Source organism: Falco peregrinus, chromosome 2 (genome assembly GCF_023634155.1).
Source record: "Falco peregrinus isolate bFalPer1 chromosome 2, bFalPer1.pri, whole genome shotgun sequence".
In the NCBI taxonomy this organism is placed as follows: Eukaryota; Metazoa; Chordata; class Aves; order Falconiformes; family Falconidae; genus Falco; species Falco peregrinus.
Genome location: NC_073722.1, coordinates 105,437,298 through 105,451,326, shown reverse-complemented (window position 1 = coordinate 105,451,326; position 14,029 = coordinate 105,437,298). Strand labels below are relative to the sequence as shown.

The window sequence follows — 14,029 nt, the reverse complement described above, 5'->3', positions numbered from 1 at the left end:
AATCTATCCATGTCTTAAATTGTTACAGGAACCACAAAACATATCAGGCAGGGATCTTTAGCTTCAGCTATGATATTTCTATAAAATTGTGTTAAAATGCCACAATAAAAGATACTGAATTTTACAAAATTGTGGGTGTACTTTTCCCCCCTCCTTTTAACGTGCCCATTGTAAAAAGCTGGGACACCCACGAGAGGTATTTTGCTCCAAACACACAGGGCTTTTTATATTTAGGATCAGTAAAGAATTAAAAGACAACAATAATTTGGACCTTATAAAGTGAATAATGACTAAACCTGTAGTCAAATTTGCAGTCCCTGAGAAGCTTTATGGACAAAATGAAAATGCTTGCAATCTCATAATTATTCATCAGGACATGTATATTTAATTTAGCTCTATTAAAGGTTAATGTTCAAGTAGCAAAACTGTGGCAGAACAAACAAAATGTAAAAACAGTCTCTGTGCATTAAACTTCAAACTTCACTAGAGCCTATCTGAAGGACGAATGGCCTGCAGCCACTAAATACTGCTTAAGGACAGGTAAAAAAACCCCATGGCTGAAGCACCTCTTTGACTTAATTTTTATAAACTGCATTAAAGAAAACTGATCATTGCATGACAATAAAATGACCGAGACATTTTGGGTGGAGAAATACTTCATTTCTCATGGCAAGCTCCAACATGCTCTTTAATCTCAAAAAACCTAAATTCCCTCAATTTCTGAAGTATTTATAAACACCAATGCAACTGAAACAAGTATAAAACACATACTTGGAATGACTTTTTTCTTACCTGAGTGGAGTGGATTTAAAAATAAATAAAAATACTCTCCTTTTCCCAACATATGCACGCATGAAAAAGCATACCTTTTTATATTAACCAGACTTACAAAGTATGTTTCATGTCATTTAACAGGAGGTCACTGAATTTTTAAACAAGCAATGGACCAAAACTCTCAATTCGTTACACAAACAACAGACGTACTCATTTCAAAAAAAATCAAGTGGCACGAGCTTATGGAGAAAGGCAAAGAAAGAAATGCCCTTTCTAGAGTCTGTAAAAGACAAAAAAATCAAGTCACTTAACACTTAAATGTGAAAAGACTCATTACAAATTATTCTCTTGGTTTGAATCTTCTCTAGCTTGCAAGAGTTCAGAATCCCTGCCAGGCGCAAGATAAAAAAGAAATGAGAAAATTGGTAAAAGGAATCTGATCACCCAGAACTCAAAAAAGGGTTTTGCCGGATCATTGTCTAAGGCTAAACTGAGATGCCAATTTTTATACTATATGTGGTGGATTTCTTTCTGTTGCTGCTTCCTATTCTGTTCTACTTTCCTAATCCACTTGTTGCATCCCAGACCCACAAAGAAGCCCCTTTGCATCACATGTTTCTATGCAGCCTGGCACACCTGGATCTGATCCCTGATAATGCTTCCTCCATCTACACAGGAGAAACCGTTACCCACTGTATTTAAAACCAGTATCTGCAAAGCCTGCTCCTGCCTTTACTTCCCAACGAATTGCCTTTCAGTGCCGTTTCACAAGAAGCTCTGAGCACATCCCTGTGCTCGCTGCTGTGACATACCACACCGGTCCCCCCTTGCAGACGAGCTTTCATCCTCACAAAGGAGGTGGATGGACAGTTCTCGGTGAACGCAGACACAAAAAAAATTTAACGTAGCATATTTTTTTACAGCAGTTAATACTTCACATCAAACACGGTGGAGCAACACAGCTGCAGCAACACCTCTCAGACTGTTCTCGCACTATATACATGCCCTGATGATAAATCTTTTTTGAATAGCAGTGCAAGAGAACCACTTTTTTTTTTGCTGCTGCTGCTTATGCATGTGAACTACACCTTTTACGAACAATTTTAAAAGCAATGCAAAGTGGGATTTCACCAAAACGGTGCACTTGCATGAGCACCTCACCACCCACAACCCCACGCTGCTCCGATGAAACCCAACCTCAACCCAAGAGCTCAAACCCAAGACTATCGATGACCGGCCAAATTTTCCAAAGTGAGTTGCCTTAAAAAAAACCAAAAAACAAACCCAACCAACAAAACAAACAAAACCCACTCATTCCTCCCTCATTCCACGAGCTGGAAAAAAGACACAGATCTTAATAATTCAATCTAAGTGTTTACACAAAGAGCACTGTGGGTACCGTTGCCCTCCCCTGTCATTAGGCAGCGATGAATGCACCCCCTTGTGCGCTGCTCGCCCGATGACATCACGCTCCTGCCTGCGTTACTTTTCGCCAGGGCACTCTAGGCTAATGTAATCATACGATTACATAATTAACCCAGCTGTCTCATTAAGAAAATCAACTGGAATTCAGGGCATAATTAGTCATACAGCAATTAGCATGCTGATGAGCAACTGATGAAAAGCTGTCTCGATATAGAGTATGCTGGGACCACCCTCGTTATTGAGGGAGAGGGGGGATAAAGCTCACCTTGGCGGACAGGCTGGGGGGGGGGGGGGTGTTAACGTTTGAAGCCCCTTGGCCGTTTGCTGGGAGAGGCGACCCACTGCCCCCCCACCCGCGGCGCTCCCTCCCGATGGAACCTGTTAGCAGGGAGCTGGGGGGGGGGGGGGGAGGAAAATTTGCCAAATGAAGTGGAAAAACTATGTCATTGTTTAAACGTACGATTTACAGAGCAGCGTGGCCAATTACCCGCTCCCTCCGTGTACGTGTGGGTATATATATACACAGCACATAGAAGTTTTTCAGAGCCGCGCCGCTCAGCCGGAGCCTCCCCGAGGGACGCACCTGGGAGCGCCCGGGCCCGGCCCGGCCGCAGCGACAGGCGCTGCCCCAGCCCCGGACCCCGCGGCGGGCACCGGCCCGGGGGGGAGAGCGGCAAAGCGCGGCCTGGATCGCCCGGCCCGGAGCGGGAGGCAGCCCCGCAGCGGCGCCCGGCGGCGGCCGAGCCCAGCCGGAGCCCAGCCCGAGCCCAGCCGAGCCCGCTCCCGCGCCGCCGCAGTCCTGCCCGCTACGGGGCGACGCTCAGGCCCGCGCCAGGTGCTGCGGCACACACACACACACACACACCCCGCCCGGGTCGGCCGGCTCGCTCTTCGGCTTATTTTTACAAAAACGTGTTCATCTTAAAATGGAGCTCCTGGAGAGACTTTTCCAAAACAAAGGACTTTTCCTTAGTCCCCTCCTCCCTCTTTGTCACAGGCCTGAAACGTTAAGAAAGCGAGTTATGAAACAGCGCCAGAGCTACAGGGGCAATTAATATTTTATATCGCTGGAAATGTGTTTCCTAAGGTTCGGATCTAAAAATAATTCATCGGAGGCAATGCATTTCTTTCAACAAGCCTGTGTTTCTGTTGCCTAAACCCCATTGTAAGCAAAGCCGCCCCAGTGATCGCTCACAAAACGCCCACACGAAATGATAAGGGGGGGGGGAATCCTCCCTATCACAACTTCATTAATGTGATTGAACTTTTTACAAAGTTCAGCCCTGCTGTCGCCGCAAAACACGAGAAGTTTTTGACTTTCTCAATGCAGACGGCCGGCTCTCCCGGAGAACCGGCTCTGGTCCAGGATGAGCAGGATGAAGCTCTATCAGCTTGGGATACACCGAGTGCTTGCTTGGGAGGCGGCGTATCTGAAAATAACCTGAAAGTGTGTTTTAGAAAAAACTAATAATTACATTGTAGCTTTTGAATATTCAAACACCTCACAGCATAGTTAATTAATTCATTAATTATTCCCCAGAAATTTCAGGGGTAAATTGAAATAGCCTAGAGAGACTGAGACAAAGATTTCATGGAATAAATGATAGCTTTCCTCCTTTTCCCCTATGACTCTGGTAGCCCAGGGACAGAAGAGTTATAGCCGTAATCCCGTTTGAAACAAAGCTCATCATCTCTCCAACTCCTCACTTCATAAAAAACATGAAAAGATTCTTCTTTCAATCACGAATTAAACATATTTTCTTACTCCCCCATCCTGCAGGACTGGGATCTCTCCCTTCCTTTTGTTTTTCCCTCCACTTTTTTTACAGCGTTCTCCTCACGCTCCTGCTGCCAGGGTATGTGCCCACAAGAGGGTGAGGGATTGTCATTTTCCTTACCAGCAAAAAAGCAGAATCCCCAGTTCTGCTGACCTCTGAAAGCAGCAAAGCAATCCTGATGCGACCCCTCCGTATGGGGACGGGAGAAGTCGCAGCAAACTGGCGCCTCTCCTCCCCATTAATCACCACAGAAGTTCTCCGTGGCAGCACTCTCCAAGGCTTGCAGGGTTAAGTGAAATGATGCGAGATGGTTTATAGTCAATTTGACCGCAACCATATAGATCCCTTTGCCAGAATGTGGTTCTTAGATCTTGTGGGCTATTATTTAAAAACATCCTTTATTTATCCACCAATTCTAGAATGGCTACTGCTGGAAAGATGCTCTGGCCCTGCCCCAGCTTATGAGATACATCTCTACCCTAGCATCCAAAAAAGTCATATAAGGCAGAGTAAATTATTGACTCCTTAATGAACTGCACTGCAGTTCCCTGTATTTTCAAGGGAGTTAGCAAAATAAATCATCAGAAAAGTTTTTAATATTAGAAGTGGGGTATGTATAATAGGTGATTCACTATTTTATGGCACTGTCAGCTGAAAAAGGACCTAATGAGCTACAAAAAAAGCCACTGCAAGTGAAAATGCTCCAATTTGATCATTAATATTCTAATAATGGCTGAAGACATTGGAATTTACTGCTTGCACACTGAGCTCAGTGCAAAGCAAAGGACAGTTACAGCAAATCATTTGTACTCTTTAAATTTCATTTCTCCTGCTTTGAGATCATGAAAAGAAAAAATGAACCTTCCACTATGTTTGAAAGCATTTCTGCCACAATCATCCCTTCTTTCTCCTAAAACCTTCTGAATAGACTTAGCACTAAACCCTCCAAAAGCTGGGGTTTATTCTAATTCCAGTTCACATTCCTGCAACCGAGAAAGGGAAAGGCCAATATTGCCCATCACAACCACAGTCTGCCCCTTTTGCTCCGAATCCGCAGCACTGCTCTGGTCACCAGCTTAGGGCTGCTCTAACTCCGTTCCCTGAAGCAACAGCTTTCAAAGGGTGCTGTGGTTACAGCCTCCAGGTGAACACAGCCAGCACCCACAGGGGTATCATCTCTCTTCTAGGGCACATTCTTCCTGCTTCTATTCATTGCATCCTTCCCCTTATCTGCACCTCCCCTCTTTCTTCCGTGCCTCCAGCCTACCAAGTAAAATAGGGCTTGACAACCACACAATAAATTTTTTAAAGTGTATGCTTTAGGGATATTTCTTCCTTTGAGTATTTATTCCAGCTTTTACAAAGGAATTTATCCAATTATTAATTCAACAAGAAAAAGGGAAGAAAAAAGTATGTGACCAGACAAGCCCAATTTCAAGCCACATATGCAGGTAACAGAGCTATTTTTAGTTATTTTGACATCAGTTTCAAAACATAAGGATAAAGTGAATGAATACTAAAGACGAGAATTGGCCAGGGCTTGGTGCTTCATCTGAAAATAACTATGTAATGCTAACAGTATGCCCTACCAGCGTGCATTCATCCAGTACAGATCCAAAATTGTATTTTATGCTGTGCCTCTGAATTCAAACCCCAGAGGGAAGGAGGCTGAAGTGATTATGAGCTCCTTCTACATTCCTCAGTGCTGGACTACCCGAAGGCTGGAGCAGCATCCCATGCGATTCAGACCATTCTGGAAAATAAAACGGTAGCAGCTGCTGACCCTACCAAAACGCTGCTCAGAATTTCCAGTTTGCAGCCTGGACTTTAAACTGTCCCTCTCACCCCCACCTCAGACATTTCTTTGTGCAAAGGTCTGCAGAAAAGTTTGGGGAAAATCAGTGTCTACAGTTCCTAATTTTTTACTGCACAGACTTCTCTCGCAGACCCAGCTTCCAGAACTGGGGCATTTTTCGTATGTTTATGCAACTCTTTTTTTACCTGGTCTAGTATGGAGGATTTTGTCTTCAGATGGGATATAGTCGCAAGCTAAATTACTGCCTGCAGCCATGGGGGGTTATCACTTTTCATTCTTTCAAGTATTAACTATGCTCAATTTTCTGCCTGATTTTATCAGATTTTCAAGTGTGTTTAGAAAGATACCCTACTGCTCTGTTTGAGGGGGCGTCTGCGCTACTGCTGTTGTACATAAGCAAGTTCATTTTGTTTCCTAAGACTACTCACTGTAATATTGTTTTCTTTTCCCTCTAAGCTTGAGAAAAGGCACGTTATGAATATTCATTTCCCTTGTAAAGTTAGGGGCAGCAGAAATATAAGCCTTTTCGGTTTATGTATCTATCTTCAAATGTATTATTTAAATATACTGTATTTGGAAAGGGGCAACCATTCTGACACATACTATTAACAAACCAGGAACTGCTTAAAATTTTTCACATTGTAACGATACTGAACATTTCCTAAAAATTTTCAGTGCTGATGAGTCCTGATAGACCACAAACTCAAGATATACTATAACCTGATCTTGCTCTTTACAGAGAGTTTCACCAATTAACGATTAGGCTAATGAAGAATGCTCTGAGTATTAACTTCTTCAAACTATGTTTTTAGTATTCTAGTTTGGGATACGAATAACAAAGTCCCTTGGTGTGAAAACCTCTTTTCCTTCTTCCCTCTTTATACCTCCCCGAAATTTACATTCAGCCTCTTTGCCGGCATCTAAGGCTGGGTGTGCTTATGTTACAATTTAAGCACATCATGCAGATGACCAAGAACCATCATCGAGGTATGTAAAAACCTTTACTTTTTTTTTACTTTACTTTTACTATACAGACCTTCTGCTATCAGGGCTGCCATTAACCTTTTTGCTTTCTGCTTAATGTTACACTTTACAAAAAAAATCCAAACACATCCCATAACGTCTATAAAAACAACAACTTCATACACACTTATCACCTCCAACATAAGCAGCAGATAATTATTCTGGAAAAAACAAACCCAAAACAACAATCAAACCTGTTTTTCTCTTGAATCACCTTTAACCTTAGGACACTGATCAAATACACTTTGATGGAAGTCCTCTACTTCAATGGAAGTCTTCTGTTAGCCCAAACAGGAATACAAGTCTGGAGAGTGTTGCCAAGCTGTAAACAATCACAAGCCAACGGACAGCAGTAAGCACTGCATCTCACACTGCTGCTAGCATGGGCTCCGTGGTAAAGGAATGAAGTTCTTTACTGGGTGAGAAACAAATTTTCATTTCTGCTTTTAAAAGTAATTCCCTAACACTAACTTTGTGCTTTACTGATTATTTATTTCAAAAGAAATTTGTGTTTCCTCAGCTAAATCATTCCTTGGAAAAAGAAAGCCCCATGCAGCAAAGTTCGAATTTGCAAGGCTGAACTGTGGAAAACTCCCTTGGAACCAGCCTGCTCCTCCTTCAAACCCCTTAGTAAGCTACAGCCCCCATGGCGGGGCAATTCATCATCGCAAGGAGTATGGGAAAGATAAAATTTCCACTTCGGCCATCTTTCACTGTTATTGCTTTCAATTGTTTTGACAGGGCACACACACACAAAATTCTTCTCTTTACCCTCTCTGTTATTTCATACTTTCCTTAGATAGTGGGTCCTCTGAGCTAAAAACTACGTCGTGCTCATTATATAGTGCCAAGGTTATGGCAAATCTGATCACAACAGAGACCTGTGAAGAGTCTCCAATAAAAACACACATACATCCCCTTTCACACTGTAAGAGTAATTTAGTTTCTTGATGAGAAAATTCCCATTAAGCAAAAATGAATACCATTTATAGCTCAACTCCAGAAGGCTGCAGAGTCCCTACCAAACTGCGAGCAAGTATTTTGCATTAACCTACCCTGATTCTCCAACGTGTATATGCTGAAAAAGCACAACCCTTTTTCCTATTATATTTGTACCGGGTATAACTGTGATGCAATACTGTGCCTCAAGTGGAAAGGCGTTACGGAGGAGTGGGAGAGGGTTAGGACGATGTTTCAGCCAAGCGGCACGCAGGAGGGGAGGCAGCGGCGGTGAGCAGGGGGTGCACCAGCTGCCTGAGCACGGTCAGGGCTGGCACTGCTGTGCCCACAGCCTGGGCACACAAATTGTCCCCTGGAGTGGAGAGAGAAACGGGAAGGAGACAAGCTTTTCAGGTGCTCCCCTTTGGTGGCAAGCTCTCAGCGGTATTGCAAAAGAGACACAATCAGCTTTCATAGGAAAAGAGCCGATGAACCCAAATCCGGTTTAATTGTTGCCACATCGAGATAGCGGATTTTCTGCTTAAAGATAGAATTGTTTCTTCCTTGCCTGCACAAGAGCCGTGCCTAACAGGAGCAATACTGAAGACTGAGCAAATCCAACTGTGGCATTGTGCGGTAATTGCACAGTAATAAAGACACAGCATAAAGAGAAACTCTATTTAACCAGTTTATCCAGCCAGATACTGTTATCTGGCACTCAGTCTGGGTCTCCACCTTTTAACTTTTACTTGAAAATTACGGTGAAGTTTTGTTAAAAAAAAATTAAGTAGTGAACACCCTTCATTTTTAATAGAAAAATATTTAATTTTTAGTATTTTAATGTTTAATATTTTTCTTTTAAAGGTTTAGAAAAACCAAATTATGAATATGCTGTTTCTGCAAAGCAACACTGCTCCTCCAAAGGCTTACACAACAGGGCTCCGATTTCACTTTAAGTGTTTGCAAGATTAAGACTCTAAAAGCCAATGGTACTAACGTAATACACTTATTTTATAAAACTAAAGAGAAAGAAAACTTGAACAGATGGAAGAAAGCTTCCTCAAAATACAGACCCAACCTCCCTTTCCTTCAAAATAAATATATTCACATTATTTTTAAAGGTAAGTTGTGACAACCTTGTTGATTAGAGCAATTCATGTGGCAGCATTCACTTTTCTCTAGCTCTCTAATGCATACTGAAAATAAGGCAATTAAATGAGAAAATTAATTCCATTAATTAAAAATGTTCAGTCTCAGGCAAGACAGAATGATCTGAGTGAGAATTACAGCTGTATAAATGTACATAAACCAAAACGTTTTCCTTGACATGTACTTTCCTTTAGGAAGGATAAATTTTGGAGCACAAACCAATGATAATGCTATTTTAACAGTATCATAAAGCTGGAAAGAGATATGAAAAGGTCTCTGTTTTATCTTTTAAAGAGAAAACCACTGATGTATATAGGAAATTTTACAAGTAAAATACCACCCTTCCCACAAATTCCTTACTGGTGAGCCTGAGTGAAAACCCTGGTCAAGTCAGGAAAGAAAATCATTAAACTTTAGCTGAATCCATAAAGCACCGTAGCTGCAGTTTCAATACGGATCATTTTATAGTAAAATTAAAATAGAAGCTCTTTTTAATTATATAAAGTGTGCACATTATTACTGAGGAAAGGAATACATGCTTTCCTCAAGAACCATAAAATTGGCTGCTGGGAATTAGACTTCAGCTGCAATTATTATATGGTCCTATAAAGGATATTGAAAGTCTGATAAAATTGCACCCTTGTCATGTAACAGCGATGCTTAATGCTAAATAACCACTCTGCAGCATTCCAGTCATAGCTTTCTCAAAACATCATAGCTCCCTTCTCACACCAAAAAGAAAACAGCAGGATTTTGGAGCTAAAAGTATACCTAAATATTTGAAATACCGAATGGACAGGTCAAAAGATATGTAAAGCCACATAAAGGCAAAACAACAGATGTGATAAATGAACCCTGACGGTCTTTTATAAAGGAAAGCCCTCCATGGATACATACCCAACGTAAAAGACTCCATCCGTTGAGAAGGAAATAAAACCCCCAAAACAATGAAGCAAGCCCCTTAACTGCATACGCCTAACTCAGCCCTACCACTTCATGATGAATACCAGTGCCATACACTCCCAATGGCTGTTTTCCTTTTCGTTGCAGTATGCGTTGTAAACAGTGAGTATTTGTTATGCCTGCATACAGCTACAGGAGGCTGGCCAGGCTTCTCCTTGAGAACCTGGAATTTTCTTTGAGCAGCATCAGTACGCTCCTCATGTGCCTCTCAGGCCTGCAGATAGAGCATGGGACTAAAACCTGTAGATATTTCTAATCCCACAGACTCCATTGCACTCACAGTTTAGCCAGACTGAAAATTTTTATATGCAGGAAGAATATCAAAGAAATATTTCTCTGACACGTAACATAAGGCACGCACAGGGAAAGGCTGGACAGCAGAGAGACTGTGGAGTGTGGAAGAATGGGTGTAAATTTTGCTCTTGCAAATGAAGGAAAGGAGAAGATTCTTTCTCCTACAAACTACTGGCAGAGTCCTTCACCATTTAGATCCTACAGAGTGAGTGGGAGATATATACCTTCTCCACAAAGCTTCAGTTGGACTCTGCTGTTCGATTTCCAACACCTGTGATAACACCAGGCTTCAGACAAAAGCCTCTGCACGAGCATGCAAAGGATCCCACACAGCTCTTGTTTGACACGACTACTCAGTCGTGACAAAAACCAGACCATTAGACATCAAACCTACTCGCCTCCCAAATTATGGCAGGAAACAAGCACCCTGGGCTGCATTAGTGTGAGATGGAGGGACCACAGCTTCTCTCCTTAGCACTGAGTGGTTGGCTTGCAGGCTGCAGGTATGTTGGGTACGTTTTCACGGAGGGGTTTCCTTTACAAAACAGCTGTGAGAGCCTGTTCCATGCCTGTGCTGCTCACGCAAGTGCAAACTGCCCGCACCCTGTAAGCAACAGTCACGAGCCCCTCTGAGTTATCCGCCTCCTCCCACGGCACGACCAGAGGTGCAAAGGAAGCTGTTCACCTGTGGAACGTTACTAAGACTACGAGCAAGAAAGAAGTAAATGAAAACTCACAGACATTGTTGATTAACCTAAAAAACAACATTTCTGAAGCAACTGTGATCCAGGATGAGCATGCTCAGTCCCTCCATCTCTCTACCTATGCTGCACTGAATACAGCAGGTACTGGCATGGGGCACTACTTGACTATAAATATGAAAGCATAAAAGATATATACGTTAGTTCTGACTGACCGTCTGAAAAACAGTGACCTTTTAATCAGTTAAGCTGTAAACAAAACATTAAAAAAATAATTTTTATTTGAAGTGTGCATGCAATGTGCTCCTTAAAAGGTAAAGCAAGTAAAGACTAGGGTGCACTTTGCAATGAGGCCTTAAAAGCCCTTACAAGTATTAATTTTACTTCAAAACCTCTCTTGAGGTAAGTATTTTGAATATTATATATAATGTCAACATTTTATAACAGTATAAAACCATATCACATGCTAACAGCTCAGTCAGGCCAAGATTTGGAAGTGGCAGACTTGGACTCTTAACTCCCTCTCATCTTTGGGTACTGTTGCAAAAAGAAAAATCTGTTCAGACAGTATTTATCTAGCATTGGGGAAAACAAAAACATCAACTCCCAAAATGTAAAAAGAAATTAACTGGAAACTTCTGATGCCAAACACAAAAGAAAGTTGAAAACACATTAAATAAAGGCCTTTGAATAAAATTTATGATCACACTTACACTGAACAGAATTGAAATTTGGTAGTGATTAACTTTTCAGTAAGGCTTTTTTGGGTTGGTTTGGTTTTTTTTTGTAAGGCAAGAAAAATCTTCTCTGTCCTTTAAAAGTACAGATATTGCTGCTTCTTGATGAAGCTTCAAGATGTATCTTTTTTGTTAAAGATGTCTGAACCCTCTAATAAAGATATTTCTGAGAATTGTAATAATATAAAATGATTCATACAAACATTAAAATGTAAATGCAATCAACAGTTTTAAAAGAAGTCATGAAATGTGTCTTATAGTTCTTTCCATTTGAAACAATACTGGAGCGTATCAGTTTCAGAATAAAACCATTGCTCATATTTACCTTATCAAAAGTAGAAAAAATGGCCAGTAGCATTCACACTAATGTAAACCATCAGTTTTTCAGAATAAGGAAATAATTTGCTTACCTGGAACATCAATTAATCTCTTATAAACATTCAAGAAGGCTGCCTCTGCTTCTTTGCTTCTTTTACCCAATGCATCAATCTAAAAGGGGTGATAAGAAAAGAAGGCTTTTAGACTTACTCCAATACAGCTCTTACAGCTATAAAAATAAATGAATATATAACTAGCTAATACACAAAAAGGGAACCCAAGTCTCCTGTGTACAGCTCCTACAGAAGCAGTGCTGTTAGACTATTTCTGATATTTTTGTACTGAATATAATTTCAAGTTCTGTTTCAGTACAATAGCAAGCATCAGTATTTTCATGAACACTGCTGTCTACTGTGATTCTTTACTTTAGATCCTTACAAAAAGCATGGCATTTACTAGACAGGTTCTCTCCTCAACAACTGTTTTCCTTTACCACTTAAGATCCAACACAACAAATGGGAACCCCGTGCACTTCTGATGTCACACTCTGCCTTTATTGTGGGAAATATATTTTTCTTTTATTTCCACTAAGCCGACGAGAGGACGAAATGATGTATTTGTTGGACACCCTGCGATACTTAACACTAAACAACTGTGCATCTTCTACACACAAATAAGCTTTCTAATAAAGCTCAGGAACAGATGTATAGAGTCTATACTGCCTTGAGCTCAAGCCAGGCTCCTCTGACTAGCTTCTCTTTGTATTTTATAATGCAGGCAATACTGATCTGAGAGGCTGTCTGCCCAGGTGAGGGAAAATAATACCTCACACAATCTGTTTTTTTCCCCTAAATCTGTATTTTCATCTAAAACTTCATTTTACAAGGAAAGGCGGCTTTATGGCCCTGAGAATAAAATACTTATTCCACAGAAACTTTTTTTGGTAAAAGTGTGTTTTCCTAATGTACTAGAAAAGAGAAGATTTACGATTACTAAATATTAAAAAAAACCAACCACACCAACCTAGACCAGGTCGATTGAATTAATACTCCAAAGCAGAAAGAGACAGAAAGGGAAACAGGAAAGCCTGACACGGTTCTGCGGCAGCTTACTGAAATCAGGAAACTGAAAGTATGGAGATTATCGTTTCCATATTTTAATAAAAATCAAGGAAGGATCTGAAGAACTACGGATAGAAAGGCCTGATACTATTCCTTCTGCATATCTGAAAAGCAGTTAATATTATGAAACGATTTAAAGGTGTGTACGTCAACATGGACTAAAAAAAGGAAGGTCCTGTCTGAAAAACGTCCTTGAATTCTTTCACGACATTATTGATTTGGTAGATAAGGCAGAAACAATGGACAGAGTTTACTGTATCTGTATATTTCAGGGAAGTATCTGATATTTTGTTATATGGGAGGGAGATCTGCAGGCTAGGAGCCCGGCCAGCTGCAGGGGTTTGCAGTGGCTCTGGCACAGGATGCAGAGGGTGCCAGGGAAAGGAAGCAGCGCTGGGAGGAGGAGAGATAAGCAGGAGGGTGCTGCGGGGTCAGATTTGGTGCCACTTCTGTTTACTTTGTACTAAAATGACTTTGCGAAGGGAAGGATTTGGGGGGCGGGAATCCTACAATGCAGATGATTAAAATAATGGAGTCAGATGCAAAGTGCACAGGAGCAGAGTGCAGGAGCACCACGTGACTGGTATAGATTAGTCTTATGGCTGATAAGTGACTTGTAGAGATCATTACAGAGAGGATTAAGGCCAGAAAACCAAAGGACAAGGACAATTGTAGAAATTACACAGAAGCACAATGCACAACATAGAAACCGAGAAAAGACTCGAGGGGAGGGGTCAAGGAGGAAAATAAGGACACGGAAAACATCTGCACAGTGTTTGGCAGCAGCAATGAAATCTTGAGATACGGCAAGAGGTTGTAAAGAGACAAGTTATTGTAACACAAGGCAAGACTGCATTTGGAGAAACAAACCGAATTCCCATCTTGCTACATCCCCCCAAATCTGGATTCATTTATGTAACTTGGTGGAGGTGTAGCGTAACTGAATACTGACCTATTTGCCACTTACTCTTATGAATTATTAAAAAAAAAA

At 41.3% G+C, this 14,029-nt stretch overlaps 1 protein-coding gene across 8 annotated transcripts in view; it reads right to left on the bottom strand.

The window, feature by feature from the left end:
* The window catches only part of CUX1 (cut like homeobox 1), a 281,435-nt gene that overhangs the window by 143,493 nt on the left and 123,913 nt on the right, over window positions 1-14,029 (bottom strand). For all 8 annotated transcript variants that reach the window (XM_055797921.1, XM_055797915.1, XM_055797916.1 and 5 more), the window contains exon 4: window positions 12,010-12,088. In XM_055797921.1, coding sequence (XP_055653896.1) covers window positions 12,010-12,088 — 79 coding nt within the window. The remainder of the gene's footprint in view (window positions 1-12,009; window positions 12,089-14,029) is intronic.